General features: G+C 42.5%; 1 protein-coding gene across 3 annotated transcripts in view; it reads right to left on the bottom strand.

The window, feature by feature from the left end:
• Positions 1 to 337: 337 nt before the first annotated feature.
• The window catches only part of FMN1 (formin 1), a 529,863-nt gene continuing 502,330 nt past the window's right edge, over positions 338 to 27,870 (bottom strand). For all 3 annotated transcript variants that reach the window (XM_056545728.1, XM_056545726.1, XM_056545727.1), the window contains exons 18-19: positions 4,697 to 4,781; positions 338 to 911 (exon numbers count right to left, since the gene is read on the bottom strand). In XM_056545728.1, the coding sequence (XP_056401703.1) occupies positions 867 to 911; positions 4,697 to 4,781 (130 nt within the window). In that variant the 3' untranslated portion in view covers positions 338 to 866. The remainder of the gene's footprint in view (positions 912 to 4,696; positions 4,782 to 27,870) is intronic.

Below are 27,870 nucleotides of genomic sequence, written 5' to 3' on the forward strand. Positions count from 1 at the left end.
AATATTCTAGATTGTACTTTCTCCATCTATGAAAAAGCTATACAACAATCCAAAATAAACTGTCATTCAAAGAAGTCATTCAAAGGGCACACAAGAGTGAGGTTCAGTGTATGCACAAATTCCAGTGTGTATGCACCAGTACCACCTTAATTCCACTCCATTTGGCATGCCACTAAACTTCACTATACCTACGCATATGCATGAATATAAAATCAATATAAAATATACCACTTATATAGTGGGAGATTTTAGCTGCTCAATGAAAGCTGAGGGTAAAAAATACAGAAACAACAGACATATATATATATATATATATATATATATATATATATATATATTTGGCTGCAATTTTCTCCTGGTCCTTTGTGAACCAGTTATAAAGCAGCTGGATGAAGCTTGTAAAACTCCTCTACATACAGAACACATGGAGAGCATTTTTTTATTAACAGATATTATCCTGCTTACATACATAAATAGAATTATATTTATATCTATATATATATATTTATCTCAAATATTCTATACAAGAATATACAAGTGCATTTATAAAAATAACAGAAATAAAACAATGTTAGCAAATAGCTTTAGCAAAATAATCTGGACGGATTGGAATTCCAGTTTAAAAACTAAACCTATTTGCCTCTTTAAAGCTTTCTCTTTCTCGCCCACTCTGGTTATATACACATTGGCTATTTAAGGCCCCTATGCCGACTAGGCCAGGTTGGGCCCCAATGTCCCAATATTAAACAAGAGGTCTTATCCTTAGTCCAAATGAGGCCGTCTCTCAGTATTGTCAGACAGACTGTGAGAATGCAGAAAAACAGTCTATTCAGCGGTATATCGATTATGTACATAATTGACACAGCTCAGTTGTTGGTGACACTTGCTTCTTTCTGCCGTAGCCGTTCTTTCTGTAATCCCAAAGGGAAAAAACAAACAAAAAACGAGATTAACTTTTTGGCAGAAATAATAATGAAAAGATTTACAGACTAATCTGTATTTACTATAGAACCCTGTAATCTCATCGCCTGCTTAAAATAAATCTTAGTGGCATAGAGCTGGTCAAGAGCAACTTTCTTTAATAGGTTACAGACTTAACATGGTTCCTCACACCTCAGTGAAAGTAATTTTCAAGCCACCTTCTAATGGCATCCTTGCCTCTCAGACTGGCTGCAGCAGCAGCAGCAGACATAACACAGAGACATCTCTTGTTAAGGCTGTCTAATGACGTCTTTCTCTCTGTACAAGCTGGATCAGATTCTCTCCGTGCATGAAGACTCATTTTAGCCAATACTTTGATGCCTAGTACAAGGCTGGGAATTTCCACTTGACTGGGGCAACAATTCAAGTTACCAGCTTCAAAGCAGGAATTTATTTTATTTTATTGTTATTTAACTTCTATTTCCTCAAAGAAAATAATTACTTGTGCGTCCTGAGATAAAGTCAGATACTGTGTTTCCAGGGGTGATTATATGATTGGATTTGGAAGTTGTGACAGATCTGATTGTGACTTTAAAAGGTGCTCTGTGTGGTAGGGTTAAACACCTCCACAAAACATATATGCTATATACCACTTAATAGTTAGTAAAGAAGATAAGTAATTCAAAGTACAAATAATTATTTTATTCCGTCCACTTTCAGCATGCCATCAGCAGATTTTTTTTTCAAACAAGCAATTTTAAACAGAGGTATACTGTAATCCACAATACTGATCCAAATTAAAGCCCAAGGTTTCGTCTCTCCCAGGCCTTGCGCACAGTGGATGTCAGTGTCTGTGTGGAGAAGAAGTAAGCTGTCCTGCTGGATTGGGTCAAATGACAGCACTGTTAATTGGAACCTGTTCTGCCTTGCAGGTGAACTGACAGATTTGTAGGCTTCTGTAAGGCTTTTCATTAGGGTACATTCACACGTGCGGATCTTCGCAGCGTATCTTGCTGCGGATCCGCCGCTGAATGACCTCCTATATGCTGCCTTTACATGTGCCTGCTCGGAGTGGCAATACGCCGCTAAAAGGAGACACACTGCGAGACACACTCGACCTAGCTCATTGAGTAGCGAAAGCGGCCGCGATGTGTGCGCGTACACTGCGCATGCGCGGCGACTCACACATCGCAGTATGTCTTCTCAGAGCAGCTTATTGCCGCACCAAGCAGGCAAATTTAAGGGCACCATACAGAGTTCCTTCAGCGGCGGATCTGCAGCGTAAAATACGCTGTAAATCCGCACGTGTGAACGTACCCTTACCCAGATTTTACTTGTTTACACTAACCTAAGGTTATAACTGTTGGCCAAAGAATTGTTCAGCTGCAGTGAGCATCCAGGCAGCTTTGTCAGCGGCTTATCTCTCAGAAAACAATAGGGTTGGGTGTTGAAAATCCATCAAGCCCAAACTTTTTCTCCACCGACAACATCTGCTTGTGGATGGTCAGGTGGCCACCATACACCTTTTGGCTATGTTCACATGGTAAAATTTCCATGCAAAACCCGGGGAAAAAAATCAGCTCAGAAACTCTGCCACATGAAGTTAAAGTATCTGTCAGACGGGTCTGAAAGGTACACTTTAACTTCACCCCCCTCCCCCCAAAAAAAAAAAAAAAAAAAAAGAAGATTTAAAGGATCTGAAATCCTTTCAGGGAAGGGGACAGATCCCTACTTTTGGACTTTTGGCGGTGGAAGGTCATTGGAACATCTGCTCATGCAGCCTTGTCCATACCCATGGACAAGCCTGTGCTGCTTCGGGACTGGTTAGTGTCCCAGTAGGTGTGGGGACCCCTAGTGGTGGGATTTTCAGGAGCCGTTTTATTTATTAAATATTCTAACCATATTAAAAATGGTCTTTAATTTTCATCAATAACAACATTAAAAAAAGTTTTGGATCTGACAGTGCCCATTTAAGTTTGTGGTGAATGGAATTTACGCTGTCCCATTCACATAGCAAATCTTCCATTGCATAAATTCTGCATTCCGGATTCTTTAAAAACATTGAACTTGTCAGTAGTTTTTGCAGGATTTCTCAGCAGAGTCCATTGAGGTCAATAGGACTCCGAATTCTATCTGGAATCTGTGTGTTGAGCGCAAGAAATGTTTGCATAAATCCAGCACAAATCCCATGCGCATTCCACATGGAATCTGCAAAAAATCTGCTGCCAGCTTGACAGAAAGGACTCTGAGCGGAAGCACAGGAATTCCACTGTGTGAACATGGAGAGTTAGCCAAACCTGTTGGTGGCAGTTGGTTAAGAAGGCTTTAGTATACAGTGCATGGATCTCATAGGGTACCTGTCATTTGAAAACACTTTTGGCATGTTGCAGAGACCCCCACAATCGGACATGATTTTATATGCATTTTATGACATATCACGAGACAAGCTCCATTATAAGCCTAAAAGCAGCTAGCTGGTGAATAAAGCATAGAACAGAGCACTTTCCAGAGCTCATTTTAGAGATCAGTGGGGGTCTGAACATTCAGACCCCAATCAATATAAACTTTTGACATGTCTCTGTGATATGCCATCATGAGCTGGCTAAGGCAAAGTGGCTTGATGGCACATTTCTAGCACAAACCTGCCAGTCTTCCATTCTGGCAATGCCCCTGGGCACATAAGGTGAAACCTGTCAACCAAGCTTAGCAGGAAGAGGATTAGCTCCCTGGGACCTTCCAGATGAATTTTCATCCCATTTTCAAACTATAGGCAATAGAAAAAAAAAAATGACGGTATTCAGGGGAGGCGCTGCTCCTCTTTGGAGGTCAGTAAATGAACACAAGCCGGCACAGGACAAAGCAAATGTTTATTCAGTAATTTCGGACAAGAAATTACTGAATAAACATTTGCTTTGTCCTGTGCCGGCTTGTGTTCATTTACTGACCTCCAAAGAGGAGCAGCACCTCCCCTGAATACCGTCATTTTTTTCTATTGCCTATACTATATACTGGACCCCCTGAGGGAGCCCAGTGATGGTAAGGAGTGCAGCAGCCCCACACATCTGTAACTCAAAAACCCTAATTGAGCACACATAGAAAAGGCAAACAAAAAATGAATGATAATAAGAGAAGAGAGACAACGTATACAGGTGATCTATTGGTGCACTGTGGGAGCCTGAGAAACCTAGAAACAAAAGTGTGAGTATAACGTGGTGACTCCGGATGCACTGTGGCAGCGTGTTTATCCTCTCTTCCCTTCCGTGGGCTGGTGTATTTTTCTAGTCCAGTGATGTTGCTATGGATGTACTTGTTAATTTTTTCAGGTCTCATACCAACACACTTTTGTCTCTAGGTTTCTCAGGCTCCCACAGTGCACCAATAGATCACCTGTATACGTTGTCTCTCTTCTCTTATTATCATTCATTTTTTGTTTGCCTTTTCTATGTGTGCTCAATGTCACAGTGCTTTTCTGCAGTATGTGTTTAACTGGTAACGGCAAACCTTTAAGAGAATAGTCTTCATTAGATCATAGCACATTTTTCTGGCTATTGCTGATTCTCATTATTTATGTTTTTTATTTAATTATTATATATGTTTAATAAAGCTTGTTATTTTATTTATATTTTCACGTCTGGTGCATTTATTTGATAGGAGGTGTACTAAAGTATTTGGCACCAAATGCAATTTACTTTTCGAGTTGAAAAGCAACTTTGGTCACATATCTTTGGTTATTTTGATAAATAATAATGTTAACTATCTGTCAAACAAAACTTACCAGGCTAGCTGTTGGGTTAATCTTTTTTGTCTCCACTTTCTTTTCTGCAGTCAGTTTATTCACAGACTCCTGAGCCAGTCGTAGCCTGAAATGATAAAACATTATAAAATTCCAGTTGAAACCCAACAGTAGAATTATACAATAATTTTGTTATTACTAGAGATGAGCGAATCAAAGCTGACGAATCCAAATTCATTATGAATTTCATAAAAAATTTGATTCGCAACAAATGCGAATATCGCCGCGATTCTATAGCGCAAATCGCTTCATTTAACTCCATTTGGTGTGGTCCAGGCTCCAGGGCATCTAAAATGGTGGATCCACATGTGAGGACATGGGGCAAGAAATCCTGGAAAGGCGAGAAGGCAAAGTGGGAAGGCGGGATGACCTTGAATCACATGCAGAATGCCGCTTATCACCAGCCAGTCACCCCTGTGATGTCACAGTCCTATATAATCGGCAGCCATATTGCGGATCATCACTTAATGCAGAGAGATAGAACAGACAGTGCGTGTGTGTGTGTGTCACACAGAAAAGCTTTTTCCAGCAGTATTTCACCTCCTAGTCACGTTCTGGTGGACAGAGAGCAGTGCTTTTTTCACTGAAAAGGATTTTTACTGAGGCCATTAACCTCCCAGACACTTTCTACTGCATTGTATTAAAGAGAGTGGCAGAGAGCTGTGTGTTGCCTCATACATTTCAACAAGCTACCTCAACTTCATAAACCTTAGCAGAGGAGGCAGGAAACATTTTTCAGTGCAATTCTGTGTCTTTGTTTCACAACAAATCATCTGCTGGTTATACTAGTCTGTAGACGGTATAAAATACCCAGAAGTTTATTCCTTATGGTCTTTGACAGACTGCAATTTTGTGTTTAGTACACAGTTTTTTTGTGCTGCAGCACTGTTGTGTACTGCTGGTGTTGTGCAAAAATAGTTTTTTTTTTAACAGTCCAGGACCCCAGGCGTACAGGTACGTCCCGACACCCTGGGTCTTAAGGACCCAGGACGTACATGTACGTCCATGGGAATTTCCAGGGTGACTGCTGATATCGATTAGCAGGCACCCCGCGCAAATGCCCAGGGGGGTCATCAAACCCCCCCCATGTTGGCGATCGGCGCCAATCGCAAGTGAATTCACACTTGCGATTTGCTCCTATTCTGGGTCATACGGGTCTATGGTGACCCGGAATATAAGGGGGATCACGGTTGTCCAAGACACCTACGATTCCCCTGAAGGGATAGGAGTGAGGTGGCAGGGGTGCCACCCCTCCTATCCCTGCTCTTGGTCATCAAAAGCAACGACCAACAGCAGATCGGGGGTGGGGGGTTTAACTTTCGTTTTCCCCGTTCGGCCCACCCACAATAGGCAGGGCAGAAGGGGGAAACCGAAGGGGACCGGGCGCCGAAGTCCACTTATCCATCGGTGGACGCTGCGGGACGCGATCGGCTGCGGTGATCGGCGCGGGCGGCATGTTGTGCATCTGGCTCCCTGGATCCTACAGAAGCCGGTGAGTTGCCTAGCAGCATCTGGATGGCTACAGTTTGAGACCAATATACAATGGTCTCTACACTGTAGCCCTCCAGATGTTGCAAAACTACAACTCCCAGCATGCCCAGACAGCTGTTTGGGCATGCTGGGATTTGCAGTTTTGCAACAGCTGGAGATCTAAAATTTAGAGACCACTGCACAGTGATCTCTATACTGTGGCCCTCTAGATCTTGCAAAACTACAACTCGTAGCATGCTCACACAGCTGATTGCTATCTGGGCATGCTGGGATTTGTAGTTTTGCAACATCTGGAGGTCCACAGTTTGGAGATCACTGTGCAGTGGTCTCTAACTGTAGCCCTCCAGATGTTGCAAAACTGCAAATCCCAGCATGCCCAAACAGCAAACAGCCATCTTGGAATGCTGGGAGTTGTAGTTGCATACCTCCAGCTGTTGCATAACTACATCTCCCAGCATCAGTACATGCTGGGAGTTGTAGTTTTGCAACAGCTATAGGCACACTGGTTGGAAAATACTGAGTTAGATAACAGAACCTAACTGAAGGTTTTCCAACCAGTGTGCCTCCAGCATGCACAGACCGTCAGTACATGCTGGGAGTTGTAGTTTTGAAACAGCTGGAGGTTTGCCCCCCATGTGAACGTACAGGGTGCATTCACACAGGCAGGTTTACAGTAAGTTTCCTGCTTCAAGTATGAGCTGTGGCAAATTTTTTGTTGCGGCGCAAATTTCTAGCGGGAAGCTCACTGTAAACCTCTGCCAGTGCGAACGTACCCTAAAAACACTACACTACCGCACACAATAAAGGGTAAAACAGTACATATACACCCCCTTACACAGTCCTCCCCCCCCTCACAATATAAATTAAAAACTTATTGTATGACAGTGTTTCCAAAACGGAGCCTCCAGCTGTTGCAAAACAACAACTCCCAGCATTTCTGGACAGCCACTGACTGTCCAGGCATGCTGGGAGTTTAGCAACAGCTGGATGCACCATGTTTGGGAATCACTGGCATAGAATACCCTATGTCCACCTCTATGCAATCCCTAATTTAGTCCTCAAACGCGCATGGCGCTCTCTCACTTCAGAGCCCTGTCATATTTCAAGGAAACAGTTTAAGGCCAGATATGGGGTATTTCCGTACTCGGGAGACATTGCACTACAAATTTTGGGGGTCTTTTTCTCCTTTTACACCTTAGGAAAAGGAAAAGCAGAGGGCTACACCAGCCTGTTAGTGTAAAAAAATTAAAAGACCCCCAAAATTTGTAACGCAATTTCTCCTGAATACGGAAATACCCCATATGTGGGCGTAAAATGCTCTGCGGGCGCATAACAAGGCTCAGGAGTGAGAGCGCACTATGTACATTTGTTGGTGACTTGCCATCTAACTTGACATCTAAATTGGTGACTTGCACAGGGGTGGCTGATTTTACAGTGGTTCTGACATAAACGCCAAAAAAGAAATACCCACATGTGACCCCATTTTGGAAACTACACCCCTCACGGAACGTAACAAGGGGTATAGTTAGCCTTAACACCCCACAGGTGTTTAATGAAAATTCTTCAAAGTTGGATGGAAAAATGAAAAAAAAAATTGCGGGTGTTCCCTTAAATTTTTCATGCCCCCCAAAATTTGTAACCCCATTTCTTCTGAGTAAGAACATACCCCATATGTGGATGTAAAGTGCTCTGCTGGAGCACTGCAATGCTCAGAAGAGAAGGAGCACCATTGGGATTCTGAAGAGAAAATATGTCTGGAATTGAAGGCCACATGTGTTTACAAAGCCCTCGTAGTGCCAGAACATGTGACCCAACTTTGGAAACTACACCACTCATGTAATGTAATAAGGGGTACAGTGAGCATTTACGCCCCACAGGTGTCTGACAGATTGTGGAACAGTGATCCGTGAAAATGAAAAATGTAATTTTTCATTTGCACAGCCCACTGTTCCAAAGAACTGTCAAACGCCAGTGGGGTGTAAATACTCACTGCACCCCTTATTAAATTTTGTGAGGGGTTTAGTTTCCAAAATGGGGGTCACATGTGGGGGGTCCACTGTTCTGGCACCACAGGGGCTTTGTAAATGCACATGGCCCCCGACTTCTATTCCAACAAAATTCTGTCTCCAAAAGCTCAATGGCGCTCCTCTTCTTCTGAGCAGTGTAGTGCGCCAGCAGAGCACTTGACGTCCACACATTGAGTATTTCCATACAATGGGGTAACAAATTTTGAGGGTCACTTTCTCCTATTACCCCTTGTAAAAATGTAAAATTTGGGGGGAAAAGCATTTTAGTGAAAAAAAATGTTTTCTTCATTAAACAAAAAGTGGTCAAACACCTGTGAGGTGTTAAGGCTCACTGTACCCCTTGTTGCGTTCCTTGAGGGGTGCAGTTTCCAAAATAGTATGCCATGCGTTTTTGTTTTGTTTTGTTTTTTTGCTGTTGTGGCACCATAGGGGCTTCCTAAATGTCACATGCCCCCCAAAAAAACCTTTTCAGAAAAACCTTATTCTCCAAAATCCCACTGTCGCTCCTTCCCTTCTGAGCCCTCTACTGCGCCCGCCGAACACTTGACATACACATATGAGGTATTTCCTTACTCAAAAGAAATTGGGTTACACATTTTAGGAAGATTTCTCTTCTTTTACCCCTTGTAAAAATTCAACTGGATCTACAAGAACATGCCAGTTTCTGTGAAACACCTAAAGGGTTAACAAACCTTTTGCATGGCATTTTGAATACTTTGATACTTTGAGGGGTGCAGTTTTTATAATGGGGCATTTATGGGGTATTTCTAATATGAAAGCCCTTCAAAACTTAACTGTTCCCTGAAAAATTTCGATTTTGAATTTTTTTTGAAAAATTTGAAAATTGCTGCTATACTTTGAAGCCCTCTGATGTCTTCCAAAAGTAAAAACATGTCAACTTTATGATGCGAACATAAAGTAGACATATTGTATATGTGAATCAATATATAATTGATTTGGAATATTCATTTTCCTTATTAGCAGAGAGCTCAAAGCTTACATTTTTTCATCAAATTTTGGAATTTTTCACCAAGAAGTGATGCAAGTGTCGACAAAATTTTACCACTAACAAAGTAGAATATGTCACGAAAAACCATCTCGGAATCAGAATGAAAGGTAAAAGCATCCCAGAGTTATAAATGCTTAAAGTGACAGTGGTCAGATGTGCAAAAAATGGCCGGGTCCTACAGTGAAAATTGTCTGGGTCCTTAAGGGGTTAAGCATACTGTAGAGCATTTTTCTTCCCTCTCTGTTCAACAACAAATGGTCTGCTAGTTATACTAGTCTGTAGACAATATTATACATACCCAGCAGTTTATTCCTAATAGTCTGAGTGTGTAATTTTGGGTTTAGTACACAGCGACTGTGTGCTGCAGCACTGTTATGTACTGCTGGTGTTGTGCAAAAATACGCATTTTTCTGCCCTCATAAGTACATACCACATACCTACATCTAAGTAGTGTACTATTTTGTATCTGTTAATCTGTCAAGGGCCTAGATACTGTGAAAGGACAGCCAAAAGTACACACCTGCTGCTGTTCTAAACAAATTATTTTTTAAGTGTAGTGAAGCGAATTGTACTCCTCTCATATACGCACTAAGTATGTCAGGCAGAGAAGTGCCAGGACAAGCACAACGGAGTGTCAGAGGCCTAAATTGATCAGGCGCAGGCAGACTAGGGGAGAGTGGCAGCAGGAGTCGCAACAAGAGGCCTTAGCTCCCATTATCAGCTAGCGGTCATGTCTCAACCAGCAACCCATCTGCCCTCATTGATTGGTTAACATGGTCACCCCCTTCATCACAAGGGACATCAGATACCCTCAGTCAACAGTTGTGGGTTCCTCAGACACAACCTTCAGTTGGCATGGCCCGGGAGCAGTCCCTGTCCTCCCATTGCCTCTCTCTTATGCTGTTCCCTCCCCTAAAGAAGTATCTTATGCTGTAGGTTCAGCTCCACTATTCACTGAGGACAATCTAATAGAGGACAATCAGCAGCTACTGCTTAGCCAAGAAGTGGAGGAGACATCCGCCGCTTGCTCCGTCAGGTGGGCAAGTAGTGATAAGGAGAGTGACGTGGGAGGCGGTGTTGCCAGCGTTCAGGGTCCTGAAGCAGACACGGTTGAGGAAACTTAGGAGGATCAGTGACGTGCAGTCACTTGTTGATGATGATGAAGCCGATCACAATTGGGAGCCGGGTGCAGAAGGGGCTTCATCATCATCAGGAGAAGAGTGTTGCAGGTTGCCCGTGAGGCAACAGCTGAGCCAGCAAGGTGGTAGCATGGTTGACAGTCAGCATGGTGGCAGAAGTGGAAATTCTGGAGCCAAACGTGCCCGGGGGAGACCACCTGCTTCGCGGCAGCCTACCTTCCCGGCAGGTAGTGGAACAGGGGTTCCTGAAGTCGGCAGCAGTAGCAGTCAATTAGTGCTGACTGTTGGTGGGAAAATCAGCTACTCGGCGGTGTGGCAGTTTTTCATCAAGTATCCACATAACAAAGCCACTTGCAAGATATGTCAGCAGAAGGTAAAGCGTGGCCAGGATCCCAATGTTGGCACCACGGCCCTGTGTCAACATATGCTGTGCCTGGGAGAACCGTGGCTCCGATGTAGTGGTCCAGCCAGCTGCATCACCCAGTTGCACACCGCTCCCTCTTTCAGCCAGCCAAGGCGCCACCACCCCAGCCAAAGGGAGCTGTGTGTCATACTCTACTTCTGTCGCTCCAGATGCTCCTGCTCCTCCTACTTTTAGTCAGTCATTCCGCCAACAATCCATCGACGAAGCCATGTCCAAGAGACAACACTATGCACCCACTCAACCAACAGAGCAGAAGCTGAATGTTCTCCTCTCTAAGTTGCTGGTGCTGCAGTCTGTCCCTTTTGTAGTGGTGGACTATGCCCCTTTCAGAGAACTGATGGCTTATGCCGAGCTGAGGTGGAGTGCCAAGCTGTCATTTCTTTGCGAAGGCGGCAGTACCAGCCCCACACAATTTTGTGGAAGAGAAGGTGGGCCAGTCCTTGAGCATGTCGACATGTACCAAAGTGCACGGCAGCACCGACGTCTGGTGCTGTAACTATGGTCAGGGACAATACATGTCCTTTACAGCTCATTGGGTGAATGTGGTTCCTGCACAGCCACAACACCAACTTGGACAGGTCACGCCACTTCCTCCTCCATGCTCTCAGGCTGTTGGTCCTGTTACAGTGTGCGACTCCGCCTCCTCATCTTCCACCATGTCCTCAGCCTCCACTGCACAGACAAGTCTCAGTGCCCCTACGGCATATGTGCAGGGCACGATGGTGTCACGCCGTTCTTCACATGGTTTGCCTTGGCGAAAAGAGTCACACAGGGGAGGAACTGATAAAGGTCATTCGTAGAGAAATCAGAGCATGGCTTACTCCACGAAAACTGGAAATGGGAACCATGGTGACTGACAATGAGAAGAACATCTTGTCTGCACTGTGACTGGGTAGGCTGAGCCATGCGCCCTGCATGCCACACATGTTCAATCTGGTTGTCAAGCGGTTCTTGAAGTGTTTCCCCCCATTTGCAAGACATTATAACAATGGGATGGAAACTTTGCATGCATTTCAGCCACTCAGCTGCAGCATCCAAACGGTATCCCACAACATAGTCTGATGTGCAATGTTGCCACACATTGGAATTCCACCCTCCATATGTTGGACCAACTAAACGTACAGAGAAAAGCCATCACTGATTTCTTGATGATCCAAGCGGATAGGGGTACTCCCCTGTGTAACTTCAATGTCTACCAGTGGCAGCTCATATGTGACACCTGCCGTTTGCTCAGGCCCTTTGAGGAAGCCACATTATTAGTCAGTCGCCAGGATTACGGGATGAACGACATAATTCCACTACTTCATTTCTTACAACACGTGTTGGAAATGATGGCTGGTCAGGGCAATGGAGATGTGGGGGCTATATCTCACGGCCACATGAGCCCTGTGGGGGCTGAACTGGAGGAGGAGGAGGATGAGGGGGAGGGGCACAGTGGAGCACAATTTAGGTTTCACCAAATGGGCAGTTTTTCTAGTCATCTGAAAGGAAAGGAGGAGCAGGTGCAGCCAGAGGTGATAGAGGGTTACGAGGAAGGCGAGACAGAGGACCCAGACACACCATGGCAGTATGCAGTGGAGATGGCGGCAGGGAGTCCCTCCCAGTTACTTGCACAAATGGAACGATGCATGCTCACTTGCTTGCGCAGTGACAGCCAAGTTGTCACCATTTCGCAGCGGGATGACTTCTGGATCTCAACCTTATTGGACCCTCGCTACCGCCACAAAATAGGGGCATTTTTTAGACCCACAGAGGGAGGACAAAGTGACCTACTGCAGAGGCATCCTATATAGTCAGTTGGCCGATGCCTATCGGCACCATCGTCCATCCTCACGCGGGTCTGAATCAGGGGAGGTGGGGGGCCCTTTGCGCTCACCTTTTACTGCCATGGCTGCTCGTGAAGGGTGGGGTGGCAGGAGCAGTATCAGCTCCATCAGCAGCAGCTTGAGTCTACAGTCACTGATGAGTACTTTTCTTCAACCGCATAGTGAAGCAACTCATCAGAAGCAGGTAGACCTGGAGCAGGACCTCTAACAGCAGGTGGTGGCATACCTTTACATGCCCATGCCAACACACCTTGAAGATCTGCTGGACTTCTGGGCAGCCAAACGATTTGTGGCCGCAACTAGCAGAGTTTGACCTAGAAAAGCTGTCCTGCCCGGCCAGTAGTGTGCCATCAGAGTGGGTGTTTAGTGCGGCTGAGGCCATGGTCACCCCAAGGAGAACTCGTCTGTCCACGAAAAATGTGGAGAGACTGGCCTTTGTGAAGATGAATCAGGCATGGATCAGCCAGGATTTCCACCCACAAATGCCTGATGCATCAGAGTAGATTGACCATGGTGCCACACCAACACTTCACAAATATGGATAGTGCCAAACAGAATTAAGTCACTGCTACACTGTTACAAACATTCCTCCGCATCAGACCTTTTTTCACCCACCTTTGTCACTGGGTGCTGGTATTGCCACCCACCACACCACTATCACCGGGTCACTTTCAGGACTCCTGAGGATGCTACTGCCAACTCCAGGCTATGCCATTCAGCCACTATATGTTTCCTCATGCTGCCGCCAACTCCAGGCTGTGCCATTCAGCCAATATATGGTCTCCTCATGCCTCACCACCTCCAGGTTGTGCCATTCAGCCACTATATGGTCTCCTCATGCTTTAGCCACCTCCAGGCTGTGCAATTCATCCACTTTATGGTCTCCTCATGATTCATCCAACTCCAGGCTGTGCCATTCAGACACTATATGGTCTCCTCATGCTGCCACTAACTCCAAGCTGTGCCATTCAGACACTATATGGTCTCCTCATGCTTCAGCCACCTCCAGGCTGTGCAATTCAGCCACTATATGACCTCATCATGCTTCAGCCACCTCCAGACTGTGCCATTCAGACACTATATGGTCTCCTCATGCTGCCACAAACTCCAGGCTGTGCCATTCAGCAATTATATGTTCCACTCATGCTGCCGCCAACTCCTGGCTGTGCCATTCAGCCACCATTTGTTCTCCTCATGCTTCAGCCAACTCCAGGCTGTGCCTTTCAGCCACTATATGTTCTCCTCATGCTTAAGCCAACTCCAGGCTGTGCCATTCAGCCACTATATGGTCGTCTCATGCTTCAGCCAATTCCTGGCTGTGCAATTCAGCCACTATATGGTCTCTTCATGCTGCCACAAATACCTGTCTGACAAGTTTACACCTCGTGGTTGAAGATTACCGTTTGAGTCATCACTCCCAGATGATTTGGCATTTACCAAGCAATGGGATGAATATACTGAAATGTGTTCATGTGGATTAATTGAGTGTCTTATTATAAAAAGGCGCACCATTGCATGCGAGTTGAAACAGAAAGCCTGTGAGATACGTAATCTGTTATTTTCTAAATATTCGGAATACCTTGAAATGGACAATTCTACTCTAAACAGACTACACAAATTAGAAGTAGACACCATTAATAAGAAAATACATGAATTTAATTGTGATAAAAATGACTATTTATGCAGCCAAATCCATAAATGGCCCAAACATCCAAAAAATACTACTCTACCTAATTTTCAAACACAATCTGTTCCTCTCGCATTAGCACCATCAACACATTGGCGAGATCGATCAGTAAGACCAAAAAATCCCAATTCCTCTATAGCTGTAAGAGGCAATTTGTTAAATCACCCACAGCATTTCCACCACCGTACTATAACTAATTCAGCATTTCATAAACATAAATCATCACCTAACAATTAAAATAAAAATGCCTCCCTTTCTTCATTATCTAGAAATAATAAAATCAATTATCCTACTCCTGTACCAACTTCAAGTAGTTCCACTCCCTTGGATTAAAGTCAACAGATACCTACAGTAAGTAATGATTTACCCGCTATTAAAATGGTTTGTCCACTACTTCCTACACTCGTTATAAATAAGAACATTTCGGCACCTTTATCCTCTAGATACACATTACCCCCAATTGTAAGTTGGCACTTATCCCACACATGGATACACCGTTATCTGACAGTTCGTTAGATTCTTCATTCCTCACTATTCACAATGTTTGTGTGTCTCTCTACACCTAACGAACTAGGTGCAACTTCATCACTTTTTTTTAGATCTCCCCTTCCCACATGTCAGCAATGCACCCACAGCAATAAATTCTACTGCCAGCCACCATCCAATTACACACTACTTCCCACCAAATGATCAATCTGACAAACATGATATATTTTTAATAACAGTATTTTAAATCAAGAACAAAAAATAAAAAAAAGTAAAAATATTCAATTTATCTGACCATATCTTAGCAAATCACAAGGTAAGCTTATTATCAAAGGGTTTAACCTTTTGTCCCGTTACCCGACCATGTGACTTCCTTCCAGTTATTTTTGGATTGAAACCTATACATTCGAAAGTTGACTCACCCTCGCCATTTTTCTATTTTAGAAAGAACAAAAACATAACCACTCTGTCCCTTCTATTTCTAGTGATACTTCACTATCAGCAACCATATGTCACGATACTCCTGTTAAACATGTACAAGTAAAACCCCCTCCCCATCCTTTTATCCTATTTACCACCGAGGTAGTTACCTTGATACATTTTACACAATAGTTATGAGGGACTTCAACGCTTTATGCGAGAGGTCCTTTGTCTCCAAAGATTCAGACAATTCAACAGAATCCGAAAGGAGAGCAATTTACAACATTACAGGAAAACACCTCTATCACTTTACGCCCTGTGGACAAGGGTGGAGGTGTCACTGTATTGAACCGTTCCGCATACATAAAGGAAGCAATAAATATTTTGTCGGATATAGATTATTGTATGTTATTAGAGGATGATCCTTCAGTGGAATACCACAAGATGTACTGTGAGTTAATCAAATCTGCATATGGCATGAATTTGTTGGATAGGAGGGAGCACAAATTTGTGTCTGTCAAAAACTTTCCCCTGCCACATTTTTATTATTTACCCAAATTACATAAAAATCTGCTTAATCCCCCTGGTTGCCCTATTTTTTCTGGTGTATTTTCCCTTACTGCAAATCTTTCCCATTTTGTTGACCTTTTTCTTCAGCCATATGTACTTAAACTTCCCTCATATTTAGGAGATTCGACACAGCTCATACAGGAATTACAAAATATCCCTTTGTCCCTAATATTTTCATTTTTGAAAGCCTTGTGCTCCCTCAACTCCAACATTAGTACTTGTTTAGGGGTTGAGGCCATTTGTTATTATTTTGATCAGGATCCCTTATTAAGTACCAGTCAGTCTAATTTTTTATTACAGCCACCCACATCTCCCCGCACGCCAGATCCCCTCTCCCTTGCTGTACCTGTCTGTGTATAGTTAATGAATAAAGAAGACGATGATTGAAGATTATATGATGAGTGCTGCATTATTTCCTTGCTTCTATTATCTATTGGATTCATTAAAGGACTGTATGAAATGCTTTGCACCACTCGTTTCGCCCCAAGTTATGCTAATCTGTTCATGGGACGATTCAAGTCCCCTATAATGGCGCAGCTCCCGGCTTTTAAAAGGTATGTTTGTTTTTTCATTGTTATATAGACTGTTTATTGTATGGTGGGGCACCAAAGCACAGGCAAAGGATTTTGTCCACAAATGAAATCAAAACTCATGGGACATTGAATTCACTGTGCTTCTTTCAAGCGACTCTATTCAATTCCTCGATTTAGAAATTTTCAAATCGGCCAATTCCCAGATATTGACAAAGACCTTTGAAAAAAGTTAACGTCAATAGCTTCTTGAATTATGATAGTGCACAATACCCTAGTTGGCTCAGAGGTGTCCCCTACGGGCAGTACCTGCGCAACTGGAAGAACTGCACCTTAGATTGCAATTTTGATGCACAGGCAGTTGTACTTAGGGGTCGCTTCTTAGAGAAGGGTTATCCTAAAACAATATTACAGAATGCTTATAAAAAAGTAAAAAATTACAAACAGTCCGATTTAGTTAAAGTAAAAAAGAATTAAAAACTGAACATAACTTTAGATAAAATTTTCTAACTAATTATAATCGTGAAGCTTCTAATAATTTTTTTTAACCCCTTAAGGACCCATGACGTACTGGTACGTCATGAGTCTGCTCCCGTTCTACAACCCTTTAGACGTGGCGTTCAAAGTTGAACGCCACGTCTAAAGTGAAAGGAAATCATTGCTGGTTAGCTCAGGGGGCTGTTCGGGATGTCCGCCGTGAAATCATGACATCCCAAACAGCTGTGAGACAGCAGGAGGGTCCCTTACCTTGCCTCCTGGTTTCCGATCGCCGAATGAGAAGCGGCAGAATCATTGATCAATGGTTTCCTATGATAAACCATTGATTAATCTAAAAGATCAGTGTGTGCAGTGTTATAGCCCCCTATGCGAGCTAGAACATAGCAAAAAAAAAGTTAAAAAAAGTGAAGATCATTTAACCCCCTTCCCTAATAAAAGTTTGAATCACCCCCCCCCCCCTTTTCCCATAAAAAAAAAAAAAAACTGTGTAAATAAAAATAAAAACAAACATATGTGGTATTGATGCATGCAGAAATGTCCGAATTATTAAGATGTATAGTTAATTAAACCACACGGTCAATGGCGTACGCGCAAAAAAAATTCAAAAATCCAAAATAGTGTATTTTTGATCACATTTTATATCATGAAAAATCATAAATAAGTCCTATCAATACAAAAATGGTACCACTAAAAACTTCAGATCACGGAGCAAAAAATTAGCTCTCATACCGCCCCATACGCGGGAAAAATAAAAAAGTTATAGGGGTCAGAAGTTGACAATTTTAAGTAGGGTATCATTTTAATTGTATGGACCTACAGAATAAAGTGAATGTGTCATTTTTACTGAAAAATGTACTGTGTATAAACGGAAGCCCCCAAAAGTTACAAAATGGCAGGGTTTTTTTCAATTTTGTCTCACTGATTTTTTTTCCCATTTCGCCGTAGATTTTTGGGTAAAATGACTGACCGGTGCAAAATTGAAAGAGTTATGATTTTTTAAAGGTAAGGAGGAAAAAACAAAAATGCAAAAATAGAAAAACCCCGGCTCCTTAAGGGGTTAAAGAAAAATTGGCCTATCATTAGGAATGACCCTATTTTAAAGGACTTGGTTCCTGTAAACCCAGGTGTTACATTTAGACGCTCAAAAAAATTTACATAATTTAGTTGCTCCAGGCCCATAAGCATTTCTGATTCCCATGAGTATGTTTGTACTCCATGCAGTAAAAGCTGATGCCTGTGTTGTTCACTTATAAAGGATGAAACACATGGTTTAATTTCTTTTCAAACGAAAAACTTTTAAGATTAAGGGTAATAATAATTATGAGACGCAATATCCAATATACCTTCTGTCATGCAGCTGTAACTTACAAAACGTGGGCCGCACTGTTCAGACAGTGCGGTCCCGTATAAATAAACATAGGTGGATCATAAAACATGGTTTTATGCTCCATAGTCTATCAAGACACTTTACTATTACACACCAAAAATCATCAGATCCTTTGAGTCTTAAAGGGGTATTCCAGGAAAAAACTTTTTATATATATCAACTGGCTCCAGAAAGGTAAACAGATTTGTAAATTACTTCTATTAAAAACTCTTAATCCTTTCAGTACTTATGAGCTTCTGAAGTTAAAGTTGTTCTTTTCTGTCTAAGTGCTCTCTGATGACACCTGTCTCAGGAAAGGCCCAGTTTAGAAGAGGTTTGCTATGGGGATTTGCTTCCCCAATACCAACAATTAATAAATAGAGAATCTTTTTGGATTTACAAACTAGTTACACTAGTCCCTTCAGGGTTGAAAGAATTAATCTAAAAGTTTCGATAATTTATTTATTAAATCTAGCAACCAAATAATTTTAATTTTATTATTATATATGTTAATATTGCCGGTTAGACTGTGGAGCATATTCAACACCTATTGTGCTATTTATTTTTTATGTAAATGCAAGCTAATTACCCTTTTTCAGTTTTGTGTATTTTTGTTTATTTTCCTTGCTTTTTGTGATGTATAACTGCTACAGTGTATACGTCAACTAGTGTTTTTATGTCCAGTTTACCTGTATTTTTCAGTTTTTTTTCTTTGCTTATTGTCTTTTATAACAAATGGATTATACCCAGAATAATATAATACCCGTGTTTCTCTCAAAATAAGACCGGGTCTTATATTAATTTTAGTCACAAAAAACACACTAGGGCTTATTTATTAACGGTACGGTATGTACATTGAACGACATAGCGGTTCCATGGTATTTAACGGTATTTACACCCCCCCATTATCATCATGTGATGGGCGCAGCTCTGCCCACCAATGTCCCCCCCCCCCCTCCGGTTTATCAGCCCCAAGCGGCACCCCACATCGGGGGACAAATCGTATGTCACCCGCGAGCGCAGCTTCTCTCCCCCCCTGCCAAATAATTATCAGCCGCTGTGCTGTACTTTGTATTCCTGTGCCGGCCGGCTTCTTACATCACAGTGGGCTCAGCCTATCATCGGCCGAGGCAGGACATCCCTGCGGCCGGTGATAGGCTGAAGGCTCTGTGACGTTCCCATCCCCAGGACCGCAGCGAGAACAGCGGAGGACAGTGAGGCCGGTTCCTTAGTAACGGGGGAACGCAGGATGAAGGTAAGTTTAAGTTTGTTTTTTAATATTTGCAGCCCGGGCATGGTCTAGGTCAGTGGTCTTCAACCTGTGGACCTCCAGATGTTGCAAACATTTGCAACATCTGGAGGTCCGCAGGTTGGAGACCACTGGTCTAGGTCTTATTTTCGGGGTAGGGCTTATATTGCAGCCCACCCCGATAATCCAGCTAGGGTTTATTTTCGGGTAGGGTGTATTTTTGGGGAAAATATTTTAAATATGTATTTAGATTTTTTGTAAATTGTGTGTCATCTAATATGTAAAGGGTTAAATCTTGGGTATATAACCCTGTCTGTATCTACGTTTGCCATGCCTGAGGAAGCTGCGCTTGCACAGTGAAACACATTGCATCTTGGTCAAATAAAGAAAGTTTTACCTGAACCACTACACCTGGATTGTATTTGTTTTGTTCAGTGCCATGAAAACCCCTGCTACCCTCGAAGTTGCACCAAGCTGCACAAACTCCAGGCGGTCATTCAGCCACTATATGGTCTCCTCATTCTGATGCCACCTCCAGGCTCTGTCATTGAGCCGCCATGTGACATGCAACTCCTTGTTAGATTTGGTCCTTTGTAACCACACGCCGGGGCCCGGGACATTAAAACTTGGGAGTGAAATCTTAAATTTCAATTTCAAAATCTTAAATTTCAATAAAATAAAAATCGATGTAATCTTTTCAAGACTGAGGCCCTATGGTCGTCGACGACATATAGTAGCTGTGGAATTACCACAAGAATCCAATGAAACCGGTTGGAGCGATCACAATTAACCATTGCTGATTAAATGAAACACTTGCAGTTCCACAAAGAGTAAGACAGGGGGGGGGGGGGCGGATGTGGTGAGAGGCACGGGCTGGAACAGGTGGTAGCTCGCCTCACGGTGAACCGCCAGCTCGATGTTCACCAGAATGTAAATAAATTCAAATTTAATAAAAATTACATACAAACATCTATTTACTCTCTTCAATTTTTATGCCATATGGTTTCCCTGCTGCCACATTCAGATGCTCTGTCGCAGAGATTCTAATAGTGATGCCTGTAATCTGCATGTCATCCTGAATAACAGAATTATTTCACTAACATAGCACACTCCATATGATTGTTAGAACAAGCAAACTGTTCAACACCCCTATTAAGGCTCTCTGTAGCCCAGAAATAGCCATTTTTAATACAGATTCGCCGCAAATAACTTCGGACCGAACCGATTTTTTTCAGAAAATTCAGCGAATCAGCTGAATCAAATTTTTCTCAAGTTCGCACATCTCTAGTTATTACTATGACCAATAATTAAATCTTCATCTAGAAGCATCAGTGTGCAAAATTAGGAAATATCCATTAATATGGTTAAGCAATAGTTTTAGACACTAATAATATTATTGTTACCTACTGTGATAATATTAGTTGACAGATAGAAACAAGTAGTGCATTGACACACACAGCTTAAGTGGCATAGTGGAAGCTGTGAGCGTAAAATACTTTTACAATCAATTGTCTGGGGCTAACTGAGAATTAGTGTTCTATATCTGCAATTGAAAAAGTACAACCAAGTGGAGGGGGCACAATATCTTTAGGTCATGTACCTATACCAATTATCACTATATGAAAACAGTATTATTAATGCACAAAAATGTACGTAGTCTTTTATATGCTTTATTTTAGAAACCACTGCCTTCATTACTGTAAATGATCAACTAAACCAATAGGTGAGCAGCTTGGAAAACAAGTTTCCACCACTTTTAAGCAGGGGTGTGACAAAGGTTGGGTGGAGTAAGTAAGTAAGCAAGCCAACTAGGATTCCATTAAAGGAGATATCTGGCTGAATTTTTTTTTTTTATCCATTTTGCCTGGGCTGCAAAAATTAAAATAAACTGTAACTCGCCTTCTGTTGCTCCCCCAATGTGACGATATCTGGCTTCTATCTCCTGGGCCTGATATTTTTCCACATCTTGTAGCCTGACATGTCACACTGCTGCTTAGGCCTGTCACATGACATTGCGCTCAGTATATCACCAGTCGAGGCGGGCCATCGCTGAGGCCGGCGATAAGCTGATTAGAGTGTGATGCGTCAGGAACCAAGATGAAAGGAAGACCGGGTTCAGAAGATAAAAGGCTTATCGACACATCAGGGGAGCGACGAGGGGAGAGTTACAGTGTGTTATTTTATTTTTTGCATACCGGGCACAATGTATAAAAACTAAATTCCACTGTATATGTACTTTAAAGGGTACCTCTCATCAAAAAACGTTTGATATATTATAGATTAATGTATGCAGAATAACTTTACAATTGCATGTTATTAAAAAATATGCTTCTTTCTATTTAATTTTCCACTTTGAAGAAATGACCACTAGGGGTCTCCCTACCAGTCCTGGCAGCAAGCATTTCAGACTCATGCTGGAGTCCTAAACACTACGAGCTGCCAGTCTGCTTTGTTCACAAAGGAGAACACTCAGAGCTGCCAGCCTGCTTTGTTCACAGCCAAACAGGCTGTGAACAAAGCAGGCTGGCAGCTCTGCGTGTTTAGGACTCCAGCATGAGTCAGAAATGCTTGCTGACAGGACTGATCGGGAAAAATACAATAGAAAGAAGCATATTTTTCATTAACATGCTATTGGAAAGTTATTCAACATTCATTAATCTAAAATATATCAAAAGTTTATTTGATGGGGGTACCCTTTAAGGAGGGAGATACAGTTTAAAAATAATTCCTAAAGACAGGTAAGGGATGGAGCCAAGATATGACCAAGAGCCAGCAGATCATCTACAAATATGTGATAGAATGGCCAGCAAAGCCTGCATTGAAAACCGGGGTATAGAGGGTGTTAGAGCAGTGGATGCATAGAATAGCCTTCCAGTAGAAGTGGTAGCAGCAAATACAGTGAATGAGTTTAAGTGAATAGTGAATAGGTAAAAATCTATCATTGATATAACATAAGGCCAGGGACTATTGATAGTATTCATAATATTAGTCAGACTAGAATGGGCCTCATCTGCAGACATTTAATGTTTCTATGGAGTGCAGCAGAAGGAAAAAAAAAAGTCAAGTTTAACCTAAAATCCAACTGTGTTGACTCAGATGAAGGCAAAAAAAAACCCTATGAGAATGAGGACAATTGCCCTAACAGGAAAAATTCCTTCCCGACTGCAGTATGGCAATCAGAATAAATTCTTAAATCAACATACTATCCCCATGAATCTAGCATCCATAACTTGTTATACACTGCTCAAAAAAAATAAAGGGAACACTTAAACAACACAATGTAACTCCAAGTCAATTAGACTTCAGAGAAATTACACTGTCCACTCAGGAAGCAACACTGATTGACAATCAATGTCACATGCTGTTGTGCAAATGGGACAGACAACTGGTGGAAATGATAAGCAATTTGCAAGTCATTCCCAATAAAGGAGTGGTTCTGCAGGTGGTGACCACAGACCACTTCTCAGTTCCTATGCTTCCTGGCTAATGTCTTGGTCACTTTTGAATGCTTGCAGTGCTTTCTCTCTAGTATGATACAGAGTCTACAAACCACACAAGTGGCTCAGGTAGTGCAGCTCATCAAGGATGGCACATCAATGCAAACTGTGGCAAGAAGGTTTGCTGTGTCTGTCAGTGTAGTGTCCAGAGCATGGAGGCGATACCAGGAGACAAGCCAGTACATCAGGAGACATGGAGGAGGCCGTAGGAGAGCAACAACCCAGCAGCAGGACCGCTACCCCCACCTTTGTGCAAGGAGGAGCAGGAGGAGCACTGCCAGAGCCCTGCAAAATTACCTCCAGCAGGCCACAAATGTGCATGTGTCCACTCAAACGGTCAGAAACAGACTCCATGAGGGTGGTATGAGGGCATGACGTCAACAGGTTGGGGTTGTGCTTAAAGCCCAAGACCATGCAGGATGTTTGGCATTTGCCAGAGAACACCAAGATTGGCAAATTTGCCACTGGCACCCTGTGCTCTTCACAGATGAAAACAGGTTCACACTGAGCACATGACAGATGTGACAGAGTCTTGAGACACCGTGGAGAACGTTCTGCAGCCTACAACATCCTCCAGCATGACCAGTTTGTTGGTGGGTCAGTAATGGTGTGGGGTGGCATTTCTTTGGGGGGGCCGCACAGTCCTCCATGTGCTTGCCAGAGGTACCATTAGGTACCGAGATGAGATCCTCAGATCCCTTGTGAGACCATATGCTGGTGTGGTTGGCCCTGGGTTCCTCCTAATGCAAGACAATGTTGGACCTCATGTGGCTGGAGTGTGTCAGCAGTTCCTGCAAGAGGAAGGCATTGATGCTATGCACTGCCCCGCCCATTCCTGAATCCGATAAAGTACATCTGGGACATCATGTCTTGCTCCATCCACCAATGCCACGTTGCACCACAGACTGTCCATGCATTTCTTTTAAACAAAAATTTTAAGCTAAAAGTCTGTCTGCATGTTATATGCCGATAAACTCTTTCTGGCCCCACAGAAACCACTGTGGTTCAATGATTTAAAGTGGCCGCTTTAAATCATGCCCGATTCCCATGTCCCTCCCCATCCCCGGCTTTCATATTTACCTGTTGGCGCACTCCTGCAGGCTCCAGCAGCATCCTGCGCTGTCACTGTACGCTGTACGGTGCGCACTGACTGTAAGCAGCGGCTTCTACGGGGGCCTGAAAGAGTTTAGCGGGGTATACACGCATCCTCATTTTAACAAGGATATTTGGTTAAAAAAAAAACACTTTTTTACCCAAATTCCCTTGCAAAAATGAAGGTGCGTGTTATAGGCCGGTGCGTGTTATACCCTGATAAATACAGTAAGAGCCCAAAACTGGACACAATACTCCATATGTGGTCTGACTAATGATTTATACAGAGGCAAAACCATGTCCTTGTCCTAAACCTCTATGCTTCTCTTATTACATTCCATGACCTTATTAGCCTAGTCAGTGGCAGCCTGGCACTGATCACTAAAATTTATAGTCTCTAGTCATCTGGATATGGTAACAAGGAGCTTGGAGTTTTCCCAAACCCCTGTGCACAGTGAACTCTGTCGTTCTAAAGATCTGTTTGCACTGGCTTCTTTAATGTAAGGTCTCCTTCCTTTGTGCTGAGCCTGCTGCGCTGCAGAATGGAGCTCCACTCTACAGCATAATGGCTCTCCTACGCATGCGCATGCCACAGCTGTTCTGCTGCAGAGTGGAGCTCCATTCTGCAGCATAGTAGGGTCAGCACAGAGGGGGGAGGTGTTACAATGAAGCCAGTTTGCACAGATCTTTAAAACAATGGATGTCACCATGCATGAGTGACTTGGAAACACCCCAATGCCCCAAGCGCCTCATTACCCTATCCAGAAGAGTGAGGATTACAGAATAACAGTGCCACTGACAGACAAGCTAAAAGTATGATTTTCATCAGTGTCACCCGCACTATAACCCTGCCCTAACAGGTTAGTGCGGATGATACTGATGACAGATTCCAGAAAAATAAATAAATAAAAATAACAGAAAAGTGGGACATAAATCACTCAAAAAACATAGAAAAAAAGGCCACACTTACTGGTAACTGGTACAAGGGCAGGTTAGGCAGCTATTCCCACTATGATGCAGGTCAGCCACAATGCTATATAAGGCGAGATCACACAGGTACAAAATACTACTGAACAACCACTCATACGTCTACTGTTCATGAGGGGGGGTAGCTGCTTAGTATTATAGTTGCACAAAGGAGGCATATATAGTGTGATTTATGTCCCTTTGTTCTGTGATTTTTTTCCCCATAATGTTAGTGTAGGGACACGCAAGAGACTGAGAACCCTTAACCTGGGTTACGAGCTTAAATATTTTGACCAAAATATTAACTAACATCTTTATCCTATGGAGTATATATTTTTTTATTATGTTGTTTGGCCTTGTAATGTTGAGGTAGCCTGGGGTGTCAGTGCTTATTGGGGTGCTAGGCAGCCTGTCTGATCAAATAGTATGGGCGTCACTAATAGGTTGTAAGCCAGCATAGTGCACTACATGCTATTATGTAATTGGCACCCTATTTGTGTGCAATTATAATACTAAGCAGTTACCTCCTCATGAATATTAGGTGTGAGTGGTTGTTCATCAGAATTTTGCACCTGTTCAACCACCCCTTATTTATTATTCTGGTTGATCTGCATCATAGTGGGAATAAGTGCTTAACTTTCCCTTGTACCAGTAACCAGTAAGTGTGGCCTTTTTTCTGTGTATTTGGATGACAGATTTCCTTTAATATAAAAGGAAAAAGGTTCTGTCTAGATCAATACTTAAAAGGGGTTATCCAGGAATAGAACAACACAGGTAATTTCTTTCCAAAACCGCTCCTTGTCTGTCTCCAGGTTGGGTGTGGTTCTGCCTCTTCGTTCCATTGAAGTGAACAGAGCAGAGTTATATTACCACACCCAAAGTGGAGACAGACAGAGAAAGGCTTTGGAAAGAAATTACCTGTGTTTTCCTGTTCTTGGATAACCCCTTTACATGCAATCTTGGCTCGGGGATGTGTGTGTTTTGATGCTAATAAGATGGGACCGCACTTGTTGTTTGGTTAAACAGATGAGAATTTACATTATCCCTGCTTTTGAGATTGGGTTTTCCTGTGTAAATACAGTAGAGAAGAAGGCATTTAGTAGATTAGACTTTTCCTTATTCTACTCAACTATTACACCCAGATTATTTCTTAGGGGCACACATTTTCAGTTTTAAAGGGATATTCCACCCCTAGACATCTTATCCCCTATCCAAGTCATCAGCTCTCCAGAGCTACATTTGCTCCATGGCTGATTATTCAAGATACAGGGATCGGAGGTTTGCGACTTCATGGCTCCGCTTCCTCATGACGTCACACCCCACCCCCTTAACCCCTTAAGGACACAGCCCATTTTCACCTCTAGGACGCAGCCCTTTTTTGCACATCTGACCACTGTCACTTTAAACATTAATAACTCTGGAATGCTTTTACTTATCAATCTGATTCCGAGATTGTTTTTTCGTGACATATTCTACTTTAACATAGTGGTAAATTTTTGTGGTAACTTGCATCCTTTCTTGGTGAAAAATCCCAAAATTTGATGAAAAAATTTAAAATTTAGCATTTTTCTAACTTTGAAGCTCTCTGCTTGTAAGGAAAATGGATATTCCAAATATTTTTTTTTTGGATTCACATATACAATATGTCTACTTTATATTTTCATCATAAAACTGACAAGTGTTTACTTTTGGAAGACACCAGAGGGCTTCAAAGTTCAGCAGCAATTTTACAATTTTTCACAAAATTTTCAAACTCGCTATTTTTCATGGACCAGTTCAGGTTTGAAGTGGATTTGAAGGGTCTTCATATTAGAAATACCCCATAAATGACCCCATTACAAAAACTGCACCCCCCCAAAGTATTCAAAATGACATTCAGTAAGTGTTTTAACCCTTTAGGTGTTTCACAGGAAAAGCCGCAAAGTGAAGGAGAAAATTCAAAATCTTCATTTTTTACACTTACATGTTCTTGTAGACCCAATTTTAGAATTTTTACAAGGGTAAAAGGATAAAATTTATACTTGAATTTGTAGCCCAATTTCTCTCGAGTAAGCATATACCTCATATGTCTATGTAAATTGTTCGGCGGGCACAGTAGAGGGCTCAGAAGCGAAGGAGCGACAAGGGGATTTTGGAGAGTACGTTTTTCTGAAATGGTTTTTTGGAGGCATGTTGCATTTAGGAAGACCCTATGGTGCCAAACCAGCAAAAAACACAAAAAACATGGCATACCATTTTGGAAACTAGACCCCTTGAGGAACATAACAAGGAATTAAGTGAGCCTTAATACCCCACAGGTGTTTCATGACTTTTGCATATGTAAAAAAAAAAAAAAAAATTCACTAAAATGTGTGTTTCCCCCCAAATTTCACATTTTTGCAAGGGTTAATAGCAGAAAATTCCCCCCAAAATTTGTAACTCCATCTCTTCTGAGTATAGAGGTACCCCATAAGTTGACCTGAAGTGCATTACGGGCGAACTACAATGCTCAGAAGAGAAGGAGTCATATTTGGCTTTTTGAGAGCAAATTTTGCTCGGGGGGCATGTCGCATTTAGGAAGCCCCTATGGTGCCAGGACAGCAAAAAAAAACGACATGGCATACCATTTTGGAAACTAGCCCCTTTGTGGAACGTAACAAGGAATAAAGTGAGCCTTAATACCCCACAGGTGTTTCACAACTTTTGCATATGTAAAAAAAAAATTTTTTTTTTTACCAAAAATGCTTGGTTTAGCAAAAATTTGACATTTTTGAAAAAGGTAATGGCAGAAAATACCCCCCAAAATTTGAAGCCCAACTTCTCCCGATTCAGAAAACACCCAATATGGGGATGAAAAGTGCTCTGCTGGCGCACTACAGGTCTCAGAAGAGAAGGAGTCA

The sequence above is a fragment of the Hyla sarda genome, chromosome 11, assembly GCF_029499605.1.
Source record: "Hyla sarda isolate aHylSar1 chromosome 11, aHylSar1.hap1, whole genome shotgun sequence".
NCBI classification, from domain to species: domain Eukaryota; kingdom Metazoa; phylum Chordata; class Amphibia; order Anura; family Hylidae; genus Hyla; species Hyla sarda.